The sequence below is a fragment of the Cervus canadensis genome, chromosome 13 (assembly GCF_019320065.1).
Source record: "Cervus canadensis isolate Bull #8, Minnesota chromosome 13, ASM1932006v1, whole genome shotgun sequence".
Taxonomy (NCBI): domain Eukaryota; kingdom Metazoa; phylum Chordata; class Mammalia; order Artiodactyla; family Cervidae; genus Cervus; species Cervus canadensis.
Genome location: NC_057398.1, coordinates 25353888 through 25373921, shown reverse-complemented (window position 1 = coordinate 25373921; position 20034 = coordinate 25353888). Strand labels below are relative to the sequence as shown.

The 20034-nt window shown below is 42.7% G+C and overlaps 1 protein-coding gene across 1 annotated transcript; it reads right to left on the bottom strand.

Moving 5' to 3' along the window:
• Window positions 1-11641: 11641 nt before the first annotated feature.
• On the bottom strand, window positions 11642-14232 carry LOC122451721 (PRAME family member 12-like). The gene is made up of 3 exons (XM_043484634.1): window positions 13988-14232; window positions 12997-13566; window positions 11642-12215 (listed from the first exon to the last, which is right to left on the bottom strand). The coding sequence occupies exons 1-3, from the start codon at window positions 14230-14232 to the stop codon at window positions 11642-11644; spliced, it is 1389 nt and encodes a 462-aa protein (XP_043340569.1).
• Window positions 14233-20034: the final 5802 nt, after the last annotated feature.

Here is a 20034-nt window from a genome sequence, read left to right as displayed (position 1 = left end):
TATGCAGGTGACACCACCCTTATGGCAGAAAGCAAAGAGGAACTAAAGAGCCTCTTGATGAAAGTGAAAAAAATAGACTGATAAAGCTGGCTTAAAACTCATTCAAAAAATGAAGATCATGGTTTCTGGTCCCATCACTTCATGGCAAATAGATGGAAAAACATTGGAAACAGACAGTGAGAGACTTTATTTTCTTGGGCTCCAAAAATCACTGCAGATGATGACTGCAGCCATGAAGTGAAAAGATGCTTGCTCCTTGGAAGAAAAGCTGTGACCAACCTATATAGCATATTAAAAAGCAGAGACATTACTCCGCTGACAAAGGTCCATCTAGTCAAAGCTATGGTTTTTCCAGTAGTCATGTATGGATGTGAGAGTTGGACCATAAAGAAAACTGAGTGCCAAATAATTGATGCTTTTGAACTGTGGTGTTGGAGAAGATTCTTGAGAGTCCCTTGGACTGCAAGGAGATCAAACCAGTCAGTCCTAAAGGAAATCAGTCCTGAATATTCATTGGAAGGACTGATGCTGAAGCTGAAGCTCCAATACTTTGGCCACCTGATGTGAAGAACTGATTCATTGGAAAAGACCCTGATGCTGTGAAAGATTGAAGGCAGGAGGGGAAGGGGATGACAGAGAATGAGATGGTTGGAAGGCATCACCTATTCTATGGACTTGAGTTTGAGCAAGTTCGGGGAGTTGGTGAAGGATAGGGAAGCCTGGCATGCTACAGTCCATGGGGTCACAAAGAGTCTGAGTGACTGAGAAACTGAACTGAACTGACTGATCAAATTGCCGCTCCAGTGTTATGTTGGAAAAATAGCTGATCAGGAGCCTATTAGATAGCAAGAGCAGTCTCTTGGGGATGTGGTTGGTTCTCCAGGCTCAAGTCATGGCATCTCTGATGGAGATCAAGTCAAACTCACAGTGAGAAGTGAGGGGGGAGGCGGTTGGAGCAGCCTGTAACTGGGCATTCCTACAGCAACCCTGTAAATGACTGAAGACACTGTAAAACATGGATATATTTTCCCCCATTGAGTGGCAGAGAGATTAAAAGATCTTTCTCTGAGTGGAGTTTAGAAACCAAAGGCTGTGGCCAAGAAAAGACAGTTGTCACCTTTGAGGGTATTTCTTCCCAGAAAGATGGGATCATTTGCAAGACTAAATCTGAGAATGTGAGCAGAGGGAGAGGTGGCCAGCCCTGGGCCCATCCCCGCTGAGCAGATGTCAGAAACCATGAGTGGGTTTTCCCTTCATAGCATCCCCATGTCCTAGATGTCAGATGTCACCAAGTGCCCAGCGGAAAGTTTTATAGAGGCAATCAACTAGATGTGAGTATTACAGCTGTATACATGGGTGCTATATGTAATCACCATGTGTGGACAGGGGTTGAGGGTAATCCAGATGCTCCTGGGACATCCTAAGTCTCTCAGAATCTCAACAGCTCAGCCTGAAGCTGGGAAAGTCTCCCTTCCTGGAGAACACACTGATGACTGATCCTCTCCTGAGGGGTAGGATACCACTTGTGACTTAGACAGTTGCAGCATCTTCTCCATAATGGCCATGGACAGGAAGTTCCCACTTAGGCTGAAGGACATGAGCTGGGAGCAGCAGCTCAGGGCAGGCAGGAGGGCCTCACACTGGGAGTCCCTGATCCCACACAGATCTGAGTCCAGTTTCTGGAGAGTAGTGGAAGCTTTCTCCAGCAGAACTGGGAAGATCTCGAGACTAAAGTCGGTCATGGTGACACCACTCAGATCCAGAACTTTGAGCTGACTGATGCTCAGGCACTGGGACAGATGGATAAAGCCTGATTCTGTAAGTTGGCACTAAATTATTGACAGGTTGTCCAAGGTGGTTGTCAGGCACCTGGGGGAGAAACAGCAGTTAGTTCTTGGAAACTGAGGTACCAGGTGAGCTGGAGGTGAGAGACAAATGATTACTACAAAATTGGTCTGACCATTGGATGCTGGCCAATACACTGGTTGTCCTGTCTCATTCTAGGCTGAGTCCTGTCACCTTCACTGTGTAACTTCACAGAATCTTGAAATCTCTCTTCCTCAAATATCAAGCAGAATATAACATACTCCACTTCCTTATGAGAATGAAGATAATGGAATGCACTAGAGCATGCTCAGAGAAGAGTTAGAGGGAGTCACAGTCAAGTGTGGCCCTCCTTAATTTTAGTACTGGGAGATGAGATTAAAAAAATCATTTCATTCAGATTCCTCCAGTCCTTGCTTGGGCTTCAGACAACTATATCTCTGACCTACTGAGGTTCTAGAGAGAAATGCATAAAGAACCCACCTGCACAAGATCTCACAACATCAACTAGGGTTGCCAGTCTGCATGGACTCACTCACATCCCTGCATCACTTTACAGAACCTATTACTTTTTACTATTCTTTAGGCCCCGATCCACAATCATGATTTTCTTATATATTAATCACCTGCTCTGGAGCACAAAACAATATTTTACAGCTAGGGAATTTAAGACAGGCTCATTGTATGCAAAAACACAATGTGAGCATACAACCTCTTCAGAGATACTGTGGTCTGATGTGATTTTCCTACTTTAGTGTCCTGTCTACTTACCCAGTTTTCTGTCATTTAAGCATAGATATTTCTTCCTAAGGAAGAAATCAAAATCTCCCCATTGATAGATCAAAACATTCCTGTCTATAATCTGTACCTCCCTAGCAGGGTGTCTCTTTCAAGACTGCTAAGTCACTTCAGTCGTGTCCAACTCTGTGCAACCCCATAAATGGCAGCCACTAGGCTCCTCTGTCCATGGGATTCTCCAGGCAAGAATACTGGAGTGGATTACCATTGACCTCTCCCTTTCAAGACTACTATTCAGTCTATCTTCCCCTCCTTTCTGATTCTTTGCTTCAAGTAACTTTAAGGAGGTGGGGCATGTTCTTTCAGGTTGCCCTGCATCATAGACACTTCATGCTTCCAGAAAGCATTTCCCATAATGAACCACAGCCTCTGAGTTTCTACACTGCATCTTCAGAATCCTCTGGTCCATCCATTGGCCATCCACTTAGTCTATGCCAGGTGTCTCTTCTGGGATGTTCAGGACCCTCTCAGGCTACCTGTGTCTGACTCACCTGGAATAAACCTGGTCAGGCATGACATAAAGTGCTTCCAGCACTGCTTGTAGGGGCCCCACATTATGCAGATCAATGAGGATCCCTAGAGGCAGGCAGACAAAGGGCCAGGCTTCCTCCATGGCCTTCAAGGTCTCAATGTGTCTCCCATAGAAGGCGTCAATAAAGAGGGGAGGGATGAACTCCATGGGTAGCTCTTCCAGAGCATAAATGGCTTAGGCTTCATCCCTTAGCAGGCTTGATCCTGCCAAGTCCAGGAATCTGGGTGGGATTGGGCACTAATCCTGACTCAGTTCTAAAAGGACTCCTGTGAAAACTCCAGAGAACAAGGCATTCATTTCAGGCCAAACTTGAGCACATCTTAGACTGTCTCCAAACCCTTCAGAGGAATTCACTCAATGCCAAGATCACTGCACTGGCAGGGATGGAAGCACCTCACTTATCCCCAATTACACTCTGGTCTCAGTGGATACAAAACTATAACATTATCCCTACTGGAAGGAGAACAAGCAGCTCAAAAGTACCAATGAGGAGGAAAAGCAACCACTATCTCATTCAGGTCCATCCTCTACTTTGCTTAATTCATGTTCCACTGGGAAGTGGGTACCTACGAGCCTGAATGCTAACTCCAATTGCTATTTGGGGGAAAACATTCAGACCACCACTTGCAGTCCAAAATCTATGGGAAAAGATTGTCATATGGACCAACACAGGCTATATCCTCCTCAGTTACCCCAATTAACCTGGCTGGTGAAGATGAAAGAGAACCTTTAACATAAATTCCATTTATGCACAAAATATGTATTTTAAATTTTAATAACTAAAATTCCAAAGAGAAATTTTTATTAAGACCATCTGCTTGATCAAGATATGTAAGGATGATATTAGCCAAATCACTAATCAAAATGCTTAGAATTCAGCCAAGATTACTTTGAGAGGCAAAACCAAAATATGAATGAAGTGTGTTACTCTAAAGGAAATGATTTTATTTAAAACTCTCCAGACACTCTAGGAAGAATTTGTTAGAGAGTTCCTGAAGCTAACCTTCAAGATTAGCTAGCCAAGGGAAAGAAAAGAGTCCCCGTATATGAGGTTGGAAACTTACTGCTCTGATGTGGCTGGAGGAATGGATCAGACCTCAGATCTCAGACCTCAGACCTCAGACCTCAGACCCTGAGCTGAGAACCCAGCTGGTGGCTTCAGAGCAGGAAGATTCTGTTTCTTTGGTGTTTGAGAGTTTTATACACCATTCTAATTCCCTCATCCCTGTTCACAACAAACTGTGGAAAATTCTTCAATAGGTGGGAATACCAGACCACCTTCCCTGCCTCCTGAGAAACCTGTATGCAGGTCAAGAAGCAACAGTTAGAACCAGACACACAACAACAGACTGGTTCCAAATCAGGAAAGGAGTATGTCAAGGCTATATATTATCACCCTGCTTCTTTACCTTCTATGCAGTGTACATCATGAGAAATACTGGTCTAGATGAAGCACAGGCAGGATCAAGATTACCAGGAGAAATATCAATAACCTCAGATATGTAGATGACCACCCTAATGCCAGAAAGTGAAGAGGAACTAAAAAGCCTCTTGATGAGAGTGAAAAAGCTGGCTTAAAACTCAACATTCAAAAACAAAGATCATGGCATGCAGTCCCATCACTTCATGGTAAATAGATGGGGAAACAATGGAAACAGTGAGAGACTTTATTTTCTTGGGCTCCAAAATCACTACAGATGGTGACTGCAGCCATTAAATTAAAAGACCCTTGCTTCTTGGAAGAAAAACTGACCAACCTAGGCAGCATATTCAAAAGCAGAGACATTACTTTGCCAACAAAGGTCCATCTAGTCAAAACTATGGTTTTTCCAGTAGTCATGCATGGATGTGAGAGTTGGACCATAAAGAAAGCTGAGCACTGAAGAATTGATGCTTTTGAACAGAGGTACTGAAGAAGACTCTTGAGAGTTTCTTGGACTGCAAAATCAAACCAGTCAATCCTAAAGGCAATCAGTCTTGAATATTCATTGGAAGGACTGATGCTGAAGCTGAAGCTCCAGTATTTTGGTCATCTGATGCAAACAGTGGACTCTTTGGAAAAGACCCTGATGCTGGGAAAGATTGAAAGTAAGAGAAGGGAATGACAGAGGATGAGATGGTTGGATGGCATCACCAACTCAGTGGATATGGGTTTGAGCAAGCTCTGAGAGTTGCTGATGGACAGAGAAGCCTGGCATGCCAGGCTGTAGTCCACGGGATTGAAAAGGGTCAGACACAACTGGGTGACTGAACTGAACTGAACTCAACCCGAAACGGATTCCTGATTAGATTATAGAGCACCCATTGAATTGATCATGACTGGATCATCATTTTTCTCCAGATTAGTTGATTGAATCAGATATACCTGCAGGGTGCAAAAAAAAAAAAAGATGGAGGGGGAATCAAGAATTCATTCATTGATTAACTGTGCAAAAGTTGATTGAATTCTATCAATATGGACAGTTACTTCCTGAGTATGAACAAAAAAGTAAATTATTGATTTATAACATTGGACAGATGGAGAAGGAAATGGCAACCCACTCCAGTACTCTTGCCTGGAAAATCCCAAGGACGGAGAAGCCTGGTCGGCTACAGTCCATGGGGTTGCAAAGAGTCGGACACGACTGAGTGACTTCACTTAAAAAACCAAAGTGGAAAGTATCATTGCTGGGGGAACTTCTGCCATATCAAAGTTATAGAAATGTCCCTGAATGGACACAGCTTTATGAAAACAGTCATATTGTTCACAAAAGAAACAAAATACAGCGGTCTCTGTATAAATTTGTCACTCAGGTGTTATGTGGGAAGCATAGGAGATTGTGAGGCTATTTAGGCAGCAAGAAAGAGCTTGGGGGTGGGGGGGATGGTTGGTTCCCCAGCCTTAAGCCAGGTCTTCTCTGAAGGTGGACAGGTCAAAATTACGGCAGAAGTAGGAGTGGGTCTGGCTGGGTTGCATCTGGGCATTCATAGAAGGTCCACATGAATGATCCACAATGTGACATAGAGTTTGGGGTTTTTCTCTCTTTTATGAAAGAGGTAGATTTAAAGAAGTTATTCTGGGTGATATTAGGAAAGTAAAAGAGAATGGCTCAGAGGATACAGTGTTGTGTTTGAGAGTGTTTCCTCCTAGAAAGTTTGCTCCACACAGCATTTGATCTTTGAAGTTGTTTAGTCACTAAGCCCTGTCCAGCTCTTTGTGACCCCATAGACTGCAGCACACACACCAGGCTCCCCAGCCCTCCACTGTCTCCCTGAGTTTGCTCAAGTTCATGTCCATTGAGTCTATGATGCTATCTAACCATCTCATTCTCTGCCACTCTCTTCTCCTTTTGCCTTCAGTCTTTCCCAACATGAGGGTCTTTTCCAATGAGTCGGCTGTTCTCGTCAGGTGGCCAAAGTATTGGAGCTTCAGCTTCAGCATCAGTCCTTCCAATGAATAGTCAGGATTGATTTCCTTTAGGATTGATTGGTTTGATCTCCTTGCTGTCTGAGGGACTTTCAAGAGTCTTCTCCAGCACCACAATTGAAAAGCATCAATTCTTCAGTGCTCAATTTTCTTTATGGTCCAATTGTCACATCCATATTTGGCTACTGGGAAAACCATAGCTTTGAACATACAGACCTTTTTCAGCAAAGTGATGTCCCTGCTTTTTAATATGCTGTCTAGGTTTCCCATAGCTTTCCATCCAAGAAGCAAGCATCTTCTCTTCAAACCTCAGAATCTTCTTGTTTTTCTTGCTCACGCCCAAAATGAAACTGGCCTAGTAACAGAATATCATAATTCATATTTGTGATCATCTTAGTCAGCAGCTAAAATATCCAGAGGGTTATCATTATGATAAAAGTGCTGGTGATAGCAAATTTCTTTGGAATTTTTGTTGTGTTTCTGCTCAACTTTCTGTATTTTATTGAATATTCTCTATTATCAGATTCTTTCCCATGACCAGTGTTGAAAATAAAGCATCATCCTTTCAGAAAATCAAAAGTAAGCATACAGTGAATTGGAGATTTAAAGAGAGTTTAACAAGCTTGCATGAAGAAAGAAAAAGAGAAATTCAGTTATTTAGATTTCACAAGTAAATGAGAATATTCAGTGTTTATCTTTCTCTGATATATTTCACTGAGCATAATGCCCTCAAAACTCATCCTGTTTTGTGGAATATGGTAGGTTATCCTTCTTTTCATGTCATAATTATATATATATATATATATATATATATATATATACACACACACACACACACACACACACACACATATATATACATATATGTATTTGCACACACACACTTATGAGGAGAAAGTTCAGGGGAGTTGTTTATTCTACCTGTAGTACTAGAATTTTTTTTTTCTTATTATTTGGGAAAATTAAGAAAGACATGGAAAACAAATGGGATTTTTGTTCATAAGCCTTTTTCATGGACATATATATTGACCAGAAAAGTTATTTCTTCTGTATGTTTATATTTCTGTTATTGGCAGCTGGCTAGCATTGATTTTCCCCAAGTTGGCTGACCCAGACTTGCCTATGAGTGTCCAGGAGTCTCGAGCGGAGGCATGGGTTGGCGGTGGCCTGCTGCAGGATCAGAGGCACTCAGCTTCCATAAGCCTCTTATGTTTATCAGAGGGCAGACAGAACGAAAACCACAATCACAGAAAACTAATCAAACTAATCACAAGGACCACAGCTTTGTCTAACTCAGTGAAACTATGAGCCATCCCTTGTAGGGCCACCCAAGACAGACGGGTCATAGTGGAGAGTTCTGACAAAACATGGTCCACTGGACAAGGGAATGGGCAAACCACTTCAGTATTCTTGCCTTGAGAACCCCATGGACAGTATGAAAAGGCAAAAAGATAGGACACTGAAAGATGAACTCCCCAGGTGGGTAGGTGCCCAATATGCTACTGGAGAAGAGTAGAGAAATAACTCCAGAAAAAAAGAAGAGATGGAGCCAAAGTGAAAACAACACCCAGTTGTGGATGTGACTGGCAATGGAAGTAAAGTCAGATGCTGTAAAGTGTTCCAGGGACTATGCATTTATAATTATTTACTGCCTTGCCTTTCTCCATGATCAGTTATGGGCCACAGGAACACAGTTCCCTACCATTTATTGGACAATAATTGTCTAAATTGGGAGTTTGTTAAGAAAAAAATAATAATTTTAATACATATTAGTATCTTACAATCCAGCAATTGTGCTCCATACAGATGAGTTGAAACACTCTTTCCAGGCAAACACATGCATATGGAAGCTTGTAGCAGCTTTACTCATCTTTGCCAGAACTTGAAAGGAACCAAGATGTCCTTTAATAGGTGGAAAAAACCAATGAACTGTGATGTATACTGACAATGAAATGGTGTCAAACCATGAAAAATCATGGAGGAAATCACGATGTCTATTACTAAGTGAAAGAATCAATCTGAGAAGCCTACATAAAGTGAGTCCAACTACAGGACATTTTTGCAAAAGGCAAAATCACAGAAGAGTGAAATAATCAGATTTTTTTCCAGAGGTTGAGATGGAGGAGGGATAAATAGGCAAAGCAAATACTTTGTGTGATTCTGCAGTGTTATTATATACTTGATAGAAGCCATAGAACACACAACATTAAGGGGGAACCTCCATGTAAACTCTCTACTTTTGGTGATGATTTTATGTCAATGTAGGTTCATCAGTTATAACAAATATACTAATCAAATCAAATGGGGAATGTTGATAGCTGGGGGGTCAATGCATGTGGAGGGATTTAAGTGGAAGGATTTAAGTGGAAATGCTCTGTACTGTGTCCTCTATTTTACTCTGCACACAAAACTGCTCTTTAGTAGAAAGTCTACTTTAAAATTTACAATCATAATCCAGTTCTGAAATTTTCTTATTCTAAATATTTTCAAGAATAAATTATTAGTTTGAATGATCTTCAAAATCAGTTATAAAGCTATTTTTCTTTTGAGACTCAAAATCAAGTTAAATACTTTTTAAAAATATCCACATGTATTCTTTCAAAGTACTAAATCTTCATAATTTTAAAAGACAATGTATATCTTCTATATTTATATCAATCACAACACAAATATTCATATTAAATAAGCATTTACATTACAGCAGATGCTTATAGGATGCTGAACCCGACAGACCTGCTTGCAACGTTAGTTCATGTCACCTGGTCTGATCTCCCAGCAGGTGGCCTAGGAGTCCTGAAGCTCAGAATATGTGTCACTAGAGAGGAATGGACTCTTTCCTACAACCTCCTCCTGACCCTCCCTGTGCTGGCTACTAGGGCAGCTTGGGGGAATTCTGATTCATCCAAGACCTCAGGTAAATGCTGAGCCCTCCTTCTTTCTTTCTGTTATAGAAATATAGAGTAAGCTTAAGGAATGAAGAATCCTGGGGGTGTCTGTTCGAAAGGGAAAAGAAGGAAATGACTCATTTGTTGAGCTCCTACTGTATGCCAGCTCCAGTACCAAGGCCTCAACATCTTTTATCTCATTAATTTACAGGAACCCCATACACTGTGGGTGCATCATTACTTCCATTTTATGGAAAGCAGAGCCTCTTGCTTAAGATCCCTCAGTCCAATATCCACACCATGCCCAGAGCCAACAATACAAGCCCTTGAATCCTCAGCAGGAGCCTTCATTTGGGTGCCCTTTTTTAATGGTCTTTGTGTTGGTTACATTTATGTGACCTTAAGGGTGGGTTTCTGAGATGGTGTTTCAGGAAGAGAGTAGCATTTAAACCTATCAAGTGAGTGAAGAAATATGCCCTCACCAATGTGGCTGGGCTTCATCCAATTCCTGAGGGCCTGAATGGAACAAGATATCATCTTCTCTCCCTCTTCTTGTCCATGAACATAGCAGCTTCTGGATCTTGAGACTTGAAACTCCAGGACTTACATAAGTGTTTCCCTGGTTCTCAGGCCTTTAACTTCACACTTTGAGTTACATCACCAGCTCCCCCAGTTTTCAGCCCTAAGCACTGGCCTGAGATATAAAATTGGATTTGCTGGTTTTCTCACTTAGAGTAGGCCATGGGACTTGTCCATCTCTGTAGCCCCTTTGTACCCATTCCCACAATAATCCCTTCTAATACATATCTACATATACAGATCACTCTTGACCAACATGCCTTTGAACTGCTCAGATCCTCTTTCTCATGGACATTTTTCTACAGTAAATGTAGCACCACTCCACCTGCAGATGATTAAATCTGAGGATGTGGAACTGAGGACAGAGAGAATTGACTATGAGTTATAAGATATATATAAGAATTATTTTGGAGAGCAGACTGATATGTTGATAAAACATGTTACTGGTCTTCCCAGATAGGAAGAGATAGTAGGTGTTACAGGAATGTCAATCACTCAATGACATGACCTACTCCCACAAAAGGATGCAATCTCTTAATGCGGTTTAGAAATAGTAAAACCATGTTATATGCCTGTATGATTTAGTATTGATGATTCAGTGGTAAAGAATCCTCCTACTAACGCAGGAGATGTGGGTTCAATCCCTGGGTCAGGAAGATCCCCTCGAGAAGGACATGGCAACTCACTCCATATTCTTGCCTGGGAATCCCAGTGGAGCATGGAGGACTACAGTCCATAGGGTCACAAACAGTCGGATGCGACTTAGCAACTAAACAACAGCAAAGAAAATTGTGTCTCTTTGCTGGTCACAACTAGTTTAATTCAAGGAGGACAACTACACATGCATGACAGGCATGGATTGGTGAGGACAGGGCCTCTGGTTCATCTGCAATGTGGATGACATTTTCCAGAATGGAGGGTCTTGACTTGTGTAGTGAAGCCCTTTCCCAGCTCAGAAAGGGCAGGAACTGAGACCTACGGACCCACCAGGAGAACCATGAGAACACCTCACATCAAGGGTCATGGCCTGAGTCAGCAGTGAGTACCCTGTCTAGAGTTCTTCACTCCAGTGATTCATTGGCCACTGAGTGTGTCACCCTCGTTGTGTGCAGTAACGAAGTGAACAGCCACAGAAGTAAGTAAGGAGATAACATGTTCTCAACAAAATAGAGAACTAGTGAGGATAGTGGGGTTTCTGATCATACAAATTCTGTGTGTTTTCTTTCATGAGTAACTGGGGATTTCTGAGGTAAAAACAGACAAAACACGATAATATATCAGAAGGGCACCAAATACAAATACAAAGGTTTCTTTATTTGTGACCATTTATTTACAGTCTCCACTCAAGGATAATGACACATATGCATACAAGATTTCCATCCAGAAAATTAGATTCATTTTTGTGATGCTATAAACCCAAATCTCTGAGAGTCCCAACACCTCTCAGAGTCTACATTTCTCCTTGCAATCCTGCATCTCCACTGTATCATCTTTCCTTTTCCCATTCATACTGAGCTGATGTCTGAAACCATGGATCAGTTTTCCTTTTATGATGCATCTATTCCCCATATTTTAGTTTCCAAGTGCCCAGAAGAAAGCTTTGGCAGGTGCATCCAACTAGGCAGACATGTAACAGTGGCACAGAAAGGGATCCTCAGGATATAATGTCTTATTGCTCCAGTGAGGACATGGGCTGGAGCTAAGCCAGATGGCCCTTGGACGTCCTAAATCCCGCATAATGTCAATGAGTTTATCCCGAAGCTGGGCCATTCGGCCCAGGTGGAGGGCTCCATGAGGGCTGTAACTCTCCTGAGGGGCAGGGTAAAACTCATCACTCAAGTTGATCAGCCCAGTGGTGTGACTCAGCAGCTTCTCCATGATGGCCATAGAGAGGACATTCCCACACAGACTGAAGGTCCTGAGCTGGGAACAGCAGCTCAGAACAGGCAGGATGGACTCAAGTTGGGACTCTGTGATCCCACACTGCTCTAAGTTCAGTTCCTGGAGGGTGGCTGCAACTTGCTCCAGAAGAATGTGGAGGATCTCAGGACTAAAGTCAGTCATGGTGACCCCACTCAGATCTAGGCCTTTGAGCTGACAGATGTTCGGGCACTGGGACAGATAGGTCAGGTCTGATTCTGTAAGCTGGCAGTTAGTTATTGCCAGGTGGTCCAAGGGGGTCCTCAGGCATCTGGGGAGAAAAAAAGTGATTAAGTCTTAGAAACCCAGGGGGCAGCTGTTTTGGGCAAGTGATTGGCCCAAAGACAAGGTCCTACTAACTGTCTCCTGAAGGTTAGTACTCAGAATGATGAGTCTCCTTTTTAACCTGACATTTCATCTCTACATCACCTGCAAACCACCTGTGGTTTGTATGTTCTCTGGTCATACTCCACTACTATCATCTCAGAATCATGCGTTTCTTAAATATTAACTACTTATCTGGAAAAAGCAACATTTAGGGACTGGTAATTTGAGACAAGTTCACTGTGTTCAGAAACTTGGAGAGTACAAAGTTCTTTCTGTCTCTGTCTCTCTCTGTCCCTCACATTCTTTTTCTCTTTTTTCCTGGCCATATCACAGGTGTAGCTCGTGCAATCTTACTTTTCCCACCAGGGATCAAACTTGGACATTCAGCCCTGAAAGAGCAGAATTCTAACCACCGGACTGGCAGGTAATTTCCCAGACCATCTCTTTAAAATTGCTCTGATTAGAGGTGGTTTCCCTTCTTTGATCTCCTTTCACTTACCTATTTTTGTAGGTCATGTTACATAGATTTCCCTTCCTAAGAATGTACCCTCACTGGATCCAAGCCACATCATACGTAGCTTTCTAGTACTGTGTCTGTGTTTGTTTTTCTACCTTGATTTCAGTGGTGAAGTGATACCACAGCTCAGGATAGAGCAGCTAGGGACCCTGTGTGCTTCACATGCCAGTGATGTGTTCACTGTTTCCAGCCAGTGTTCCACACTCACCGGAGCATCTGGTCCAGGCAGCCTTCAAGAAAGGAGGGAGAGTCTAGATAGAGATCCTGGAGATGGTGCAGCTTGAGAAACTGAGAGGTAAATTGGACAACTTGCTCTTCCTGCTGCTCAAGAGCAGACATGTGAATGCGGGAAAGATGGAGTCTCTGCATGTTGCTCATCTGACCCAGGAGAGGAGCAAACTTGGCCAGGGTGGACAGATGCCAAATCCAATTCACTTGCAACTCCTGGACGCAGTCCAACTGCACCGTATTCAGGACCTTCATGATATTTTCCACCGGCATTGCAAAGATGGTCAGCTTCTTACAGCAGAGGTGTATGGAAGCTTTTCTCTGCTCCATCCACCTGAGGAGGTAGGTGAGGAAGTTATCCAATGTCCTCTTTTTCAGGCAAAGCTCTATGTATACCTTCAGGGGAGCCAAGGGCTGGTGGGTCCTTGAGCTCTGCTCAGCCACTGGTGCCATTCCTAAGCTTGAGAACCCATGGGTGCTGGCTCCAGACCACATCCTCCAGAAGCTCTGGCCAGTATTCTGCAAATCTAGCACCCACAGTTTGCACCTCCTATAAGGACAGAGATTAACAGGGATGTATTAAAATCCACACAGAATGCAACCACAGTCTCAGAATTTGACAACTGACCGCCCACCCATGCTTTTATTTCACATATCTCATCACCTGCTGCCTTGCCCTCTTCTGCCTCTTTCCTCCAACTCCCTTTCTCCTCTTCTCCTTTCTAGTTCCCCACTTCTAGTGGGATTAAGCATCATAGGAAGGAGATGGGGCATGTTCTTTCAATCCCGCTTTCATTGTAGGCACATTTACACATCAGTAAAGTATTTCCAATAGTGAGCCAAGGCCTCTGAGCTTCTTCACTGCCATCCTCAGAACCCCCTGGTCCATCCATTGGCCATCCACTTAGCCCACCCCAGATGTCTCTTCCAGGATGCCCAGAACCCTATCAAGCTACCTGGATCCGACTCACCTGGAATGAGCCTTCTGGGCAAGTAGGACATCAAGTGCTTCCAGCACTGCTTGTAGGGGCCCCACATGAGGCAGCTCAATGAGGCCCCCCAGAGGCAGGCGGACAAAGGGCCAGGCTTGCACCATAGCCTTCAGGGTCTTGATGTGTCTCCCATGGAAGGCGTCCATGAAGAGGGGTGGGAAGAGCTCTGTGGGCAGAAACTCCAGAGCAGAACCGACCAAGGCATCTTCCCTGAGCAGGTGCATTCCAGCCAGGTCCAAGAGTCTGGGTGGGGTCGGTATACTCATCCTGACTCTGCTTCAAAAGGAATCCTGTGGAAACTGCTAAGGAACAAAGCATCCATGTCAAGCCAAAGAGGAACACATCTAAGACAATCTCCCAACCCTTCAGAGAAATCTACTCAGGACTGAGGTCTCAGCTCTGGCAGGGGTGGGAGTGCCTTAATTAGACCATATGACATTCAGGCCTCAACGGGCACCAAGTTATAACTCTTTCCCTTTTCAATTCAGAACAAGCTTCTCACAAGACCATTGAGGAGGAAAGGCAACCACTAGCTATTTCAATTCAATCCAGTGCTTTGTTTAATTCATGTCCCAGCTAGAAGTGTGAAGCCAGGAGCCTGAAAACTCACTCCAGTCTTTATGAGTGGAATATGTCAGACTATCACTTGTAGCCCTAAGTCTATGGGAAGAGGAAGGTCATGTGGACCCACACAGCCTCCATCCTCAGTTACCTATAACACAAATGCCATTTGTATAAAAAATACGTATTTGAAATTTCATGAAACAAAACTCCAAACAGATAGTTTAAATATCTGCTGGGTAAAGACATTAAAAAATGATACCAGTTAAAGCACTAATCAAAATGTTTTGAGATTCAGGCAAAAAACTACACTGAGAGGCAAAACTAAAACCTGAAATGGGTTCATCAGAAAGAAATGATTTTTTGAAAACTCTCCCTGCCATCCAGAACTACAAGTCACTTTTCAAGATTAGCTAACCATGGGGAAGGAATGGTTATTCTTAAATGACGAAGGTAACTTACCGGTCTGATGTGGCTGGAGGGGTGCTCAGACCTCAGACGCAGTGAAGAACTCAGCTCGTGTCTCCAGAGCAGGAGGATTCTGCATCTCTTCTCCAGTGCGTCAGAGTTTTATACACCTTTCTTGTCCCATAATCCCTCTGTTCCACTGCTAATCCAATCAGAAAGGGACGTCTGATTTAACGATAGAAGACCTATTGGATTGATCCTGATTGGATTATCATATTTCTTTAGAGTAGTTGACTGAAATATATACACAGTCAGGAAACAAAAAGAATGATAGTGTGGCTGGGTAATCCAGGACCTATTCACAGATTCACTTCCCTGATACTAACTGAATTCTACCGGTATGGACAGTTATATTCTTGAGGGTCAGACAGGAAAGGGATTATTGGTTCCTGCCACTGGACAAGAAAAAAAGTTGACACAATCATTGTTGGGGAACTTTGGTCAAATCAACATTAGCAATATGTCCATGATTAAAACAGTCTCATGAAAATGGTGGTGTGTTATAAAAGAAAACAAAATATACTCATCCCTATATCAGCTTTTCACTGAGGAGTTATGTAGGAAACACAGGAGGTTGTGTGCCTATTTAGGAAGCCAGGGAAGAGCTTTGGGGATGCGGTGGTTTTTCCAGCCTTAAGTCAAGCCTCCTCTGAAGGTGGACAGGCTGGAATCTCAGTGAAAATATGAGGGGTTCTAGACAGTTTGGAGCTGGGCATTCCTAAAAGACAACGTGAATGATAGCAGCAATGTAAAATAGAGGTTTATTTTTATTTCTTTTTTTTTTGAACAGGGAAATTTAAAGACATTTCTCTGGATGATATTAAGATAGTAAAAGAAGGCTTCCCTGTGGCTCAGTGGTGAAGAATCTGACCACCAATGCAGGAGACACAGCTTTGATCCCTGGTTGGGGAAGATATCATGTGACACAGGGCAACTAAGTTGGTGCGCCACAACTGTTAAGCCTGTGCTCCACAAAAGAGAAGCTACCGCAATGAGAAGCCCATGCAGAGCAACTAGAAAGTAGCCCCCTCTCGATACAAGTAGAGAAAAGCCCCCACAGCAATGATGACCCAGGGCAATAAAAATAAATAAATAAACTAAAGAAATATAGTAAAATCTTAGACAGCATTTTTTCCAAAAAGTTGAGATCGGAACAACCAACTGCAAGAAAAGATTAAATCTAAGATGTGAGAAGAGGAACAGGTGTGAATACTGGAATCAGATATTTCCCAGACTCAGAAGCAGTGAAGGTGGGCACTCTGGGTTCTTTGGGAACTTGGAGCCAGAGAAGAGATAAACCTTGTTCAGCTCCAAATAACCCTGTCATCCAGGGGCAAGTGCTATCAGCTGAGGTTTGTTTATTTATTCATTCATTTATTTTTTCTCACTGAGGACAATTTTCAGATGGCAAATTCCCCAGCCATTTTTCAGGGGTGCATGCATTTGTGTGCTAAGTCACTTCAGTCATGTCCAACTCTTTGCAACCCCATGCACTGTAGCCCACCAGGCTCCTCTATCCTTGGAATTCTCCAGGCAAGAATACTGGAGTAGAAGCCAAACAAACCACAATTTCATTGGCGCTTTCCCTAGTGCATTTAGATCATGACTGTTTTACTCATAACTAGCCGTGTTCAACACAGATTCTGATCAAAGTGGCACCATTAGGCACAGAAATAAAATTCTGCTTTTCTTGTCATAAATGCCAACACCTTTTCTGCACTAAATATTGAAACACTTATTGGTGTTTAATGTTCTACCACATTCAGGTATGATTCCCACTTTGGGCTGCATCATACAAGGATTTCTTTGAAGTCTATGGCCACACATAAAGGGAGCCCCTTTCTCCATCTTTAAGAATTTTCCATGCCTCTCACCCACCCAGTTATTTGATGCCAAAATTTTTCTTATACACCTGTGGCCACCAAGGTGAAGACACTCTGTAGGTAGTTCTCAGTCTTGGTCACTTTCGGGAAGATAGCTTCCACCATATTCTTCTCATGTACATAAATGGCCTTTACATAAAATAGGATTAAACTGGATTCTACTCAAGTGACATTTAAATCCCAGGCCATCAATCCCTTTTATTAATAACTTGCAATTAGATTGAGATTAGTAACAACAATAAGCATAAACATCTCTGTTATTGAACGGAAACCAGGTGAACAACCACACAGGCACTTTTCATTCATTCCTTCAGATAACCTTAAGAGAAAATCTGAACTTCACTCATATTTTCCCTGTATGTAAGCTGTTGATTCAAGGTCACTGCCAAGTAGAAGAAACTGCCCATTTCTGTGAAGAGAATAAATAGTTGACAATATCAGAAGAACACTCCCCACCCCCCCACTCCCCGATCCCGCCAAAGTTGCCAGGAAACCTAAATGTTGGAAATGACAATCAGAGAGATTTCATGTGATGTTTGTGGAAATTCGGAAATTGAGAAGTCTAAGCTGGGAATGTCTCTATGGGATCACAGCTTCTGTGAGATCCAAAAGGAGCATTGTTCTAAAGGCTCACCTTTCATCCCCTTGTAGTCAGTATCTCCTGTCAAGTAATAAATCAAAAGAAGTTTAAATCTCCTTAATAATGCTAGTGAGTATGTGATGAAAAGGGTAGCCTCTTACACTGTTGGTGGGATGTAAATTGGTGCAGCCATTATGGAAAACAATATGTAGGTTCCTCCAAAACTAAAAATAGAGTTGATATATCATCTAACAATTCCACTTCTGGGCAATATCCATAAAAATCTATTATTCAAAAAGATACACACACCCTTATGTTCATAGTATTATTTACAATAGCCAAGAATGGAAATAGCCTAGATATTCATCTACAGAAGAATGAAAAAAGATGAGTTTTTTATACATATATAGGTCAAGAATATATAGCGCAGTTGGTAAAGAATCTGCCTGCAAGCAGGAGACCCCGGTTGGATTCCTGAGTCAGGAAGATTCGCTGGAGAAGTGATAGGCTACACGCTCCCAGTATCCTTGGGCTTCCCTTGTGGCTCAACTGGTAAAGAACCTGCCTGCAATGTGGGAGACCTGGGTTCGATCCTGGGTTGGGAAGATCACCTGGAGAAGGGAAAGGCTACCCACTCCAGTATTCTGGCCTAGAGAATTCCATGGACATAGTCCATGGGGTCCCAAAGAGTCAGACAGGACTGAGTGGTTTTCAGTTTCACTTTCACTGGAGCACAGCAGGCTTCCTGTCCATCACCAACTCCCGGAGCTTGCTCAAACTCATGTCCATTGAGTCGGTGATGCCATCCAACCATCTCATCCTCTGTCATCCCCTTCTCCTCCTGCCTTCAATCTTTCCCAGCATCAGGGTCTTTTCTAAGGAAGTCAGCTTTTCAAGTCAGGTGGCCAAAGTACTGGAGCTTCAGCTTAGCAGCAGTCCTTCCAATGAATACTCAGGACTGATGGCCTCTAGGATTGACTGGTTGGATCTCCTGGCAGTCCAAGGGACTCTCAAGAGTCTTCTCCAACACCATAGTTCAAAAGCATCAATTCTTCAGTGCTCAGCTTTCTTTATAGTCCAACTCTCATATCCATACATGGCTACTGGAAAAGCCATAGCTTTGACTAAACAGACTTTTGTCAGCAAAGTAATGTCTCTGCTTTTTAATATGCTGTATAGGTTGGTCACAGCTTTTCTTCCATGGAGCAAACGTCTTTTCACTTCATGACTGCAGTCACCGTCTGTAGTGATTTTGGAGCCCAAGAAAATAAAGTCTCCCACTGTTCCCATTGTTTCCCCATCTATTTGCCAAGCAGTGGTGGGACCAGATGCCATGATCTTCATTTTTTGAATGCTGAATTTTAAGCCAGCATTTTCACTCTCCTTTTTCACTTTCATCAAGAGATCTTTAGTTTTTCTTCACTTTCTGCCATAAGGGTGATGTCATCTGACTATCAGAGGTTGTTGATATTTCTCCTGGCAATCTTGATTCCAGCTTGTGCTTCATCCAGCCCAGTATTTCACATGATGTACTCTGCATAGAAGTAAAATGAACAGGGTGACAATATACATCCTTAACGTACTCCTTTCCTGATTTGGAACCAGTCTGCTGTTCCATGTCCAGTTCTAACTGTTGCTTCTTAACGTGCATACAGATTTCTCAGGAGGCAGGTCAGGTGGTCTGCTATTCCCATCTCTTGAAGAATTTTCCACAGTTTGTTGTGATCCACACAGTCAAAGGCTTTGAGGTAGTCAATAGAGCAGAAGTAATTTTCTGGGACTCTCTCACTTTTTCCATGATCCAACAGATGTTGGCAATTTGATCTTTGGTTCCTCTGCCTTTTCTAAATCCAGCTTGAACATCTGGAAGTTCACAGTTCACATACTGTTGAAGCCTGGCTTGGAGAATTTTGAAAATTACTTTGCTAGTGTGTGAGATGAGTACAATTGTGCAGCAGTTTGAACATTCTTTGGCATTGCCTTTCTTTGGTACTGGAATGAAAACTGACCTTTTCCAGTCCTGTGGCCACTGCTGGCATATTGAGTGCAGCACTTCATGGCATCATCTTTTAGGATCTGAAATAGCTCAACTGTAATTCTATCACCTCCACTAGCTTTGTTAATCGTGATGCTTCCTAAGGCCCACTTGACTTCACATTCAAAGATATCTGTCTCTAGGTGAGTGATCATACCATTGTGGTTATCTGGGTCCTGAAGATATTTTTTGTATAGTTCTTCTGTGTATTCTTGCCACCTCTTCTTAATATCTTCTGCTTCTGTTAGGTACATACCATTTCTGTCCTTTATTGTGCCCATCTTTATATGAAATGCTCCCTTGGTATCTCTAATTTTCTTGAAGGGATCTCTAGTCTTTCCCATTCTATTGTTTTCCTCTATTTCTTTGCCCTGATCACTGAGGAAGACTTATCTCTCCTTGCTATTCTTTGGAACTCTGAATTCAGATGCTTATATCTTTCCTTTTCTCCTTTGCCTTTCACTTCTCTTTTTTTCTCAGCTATTTTTAAGGCCACCTC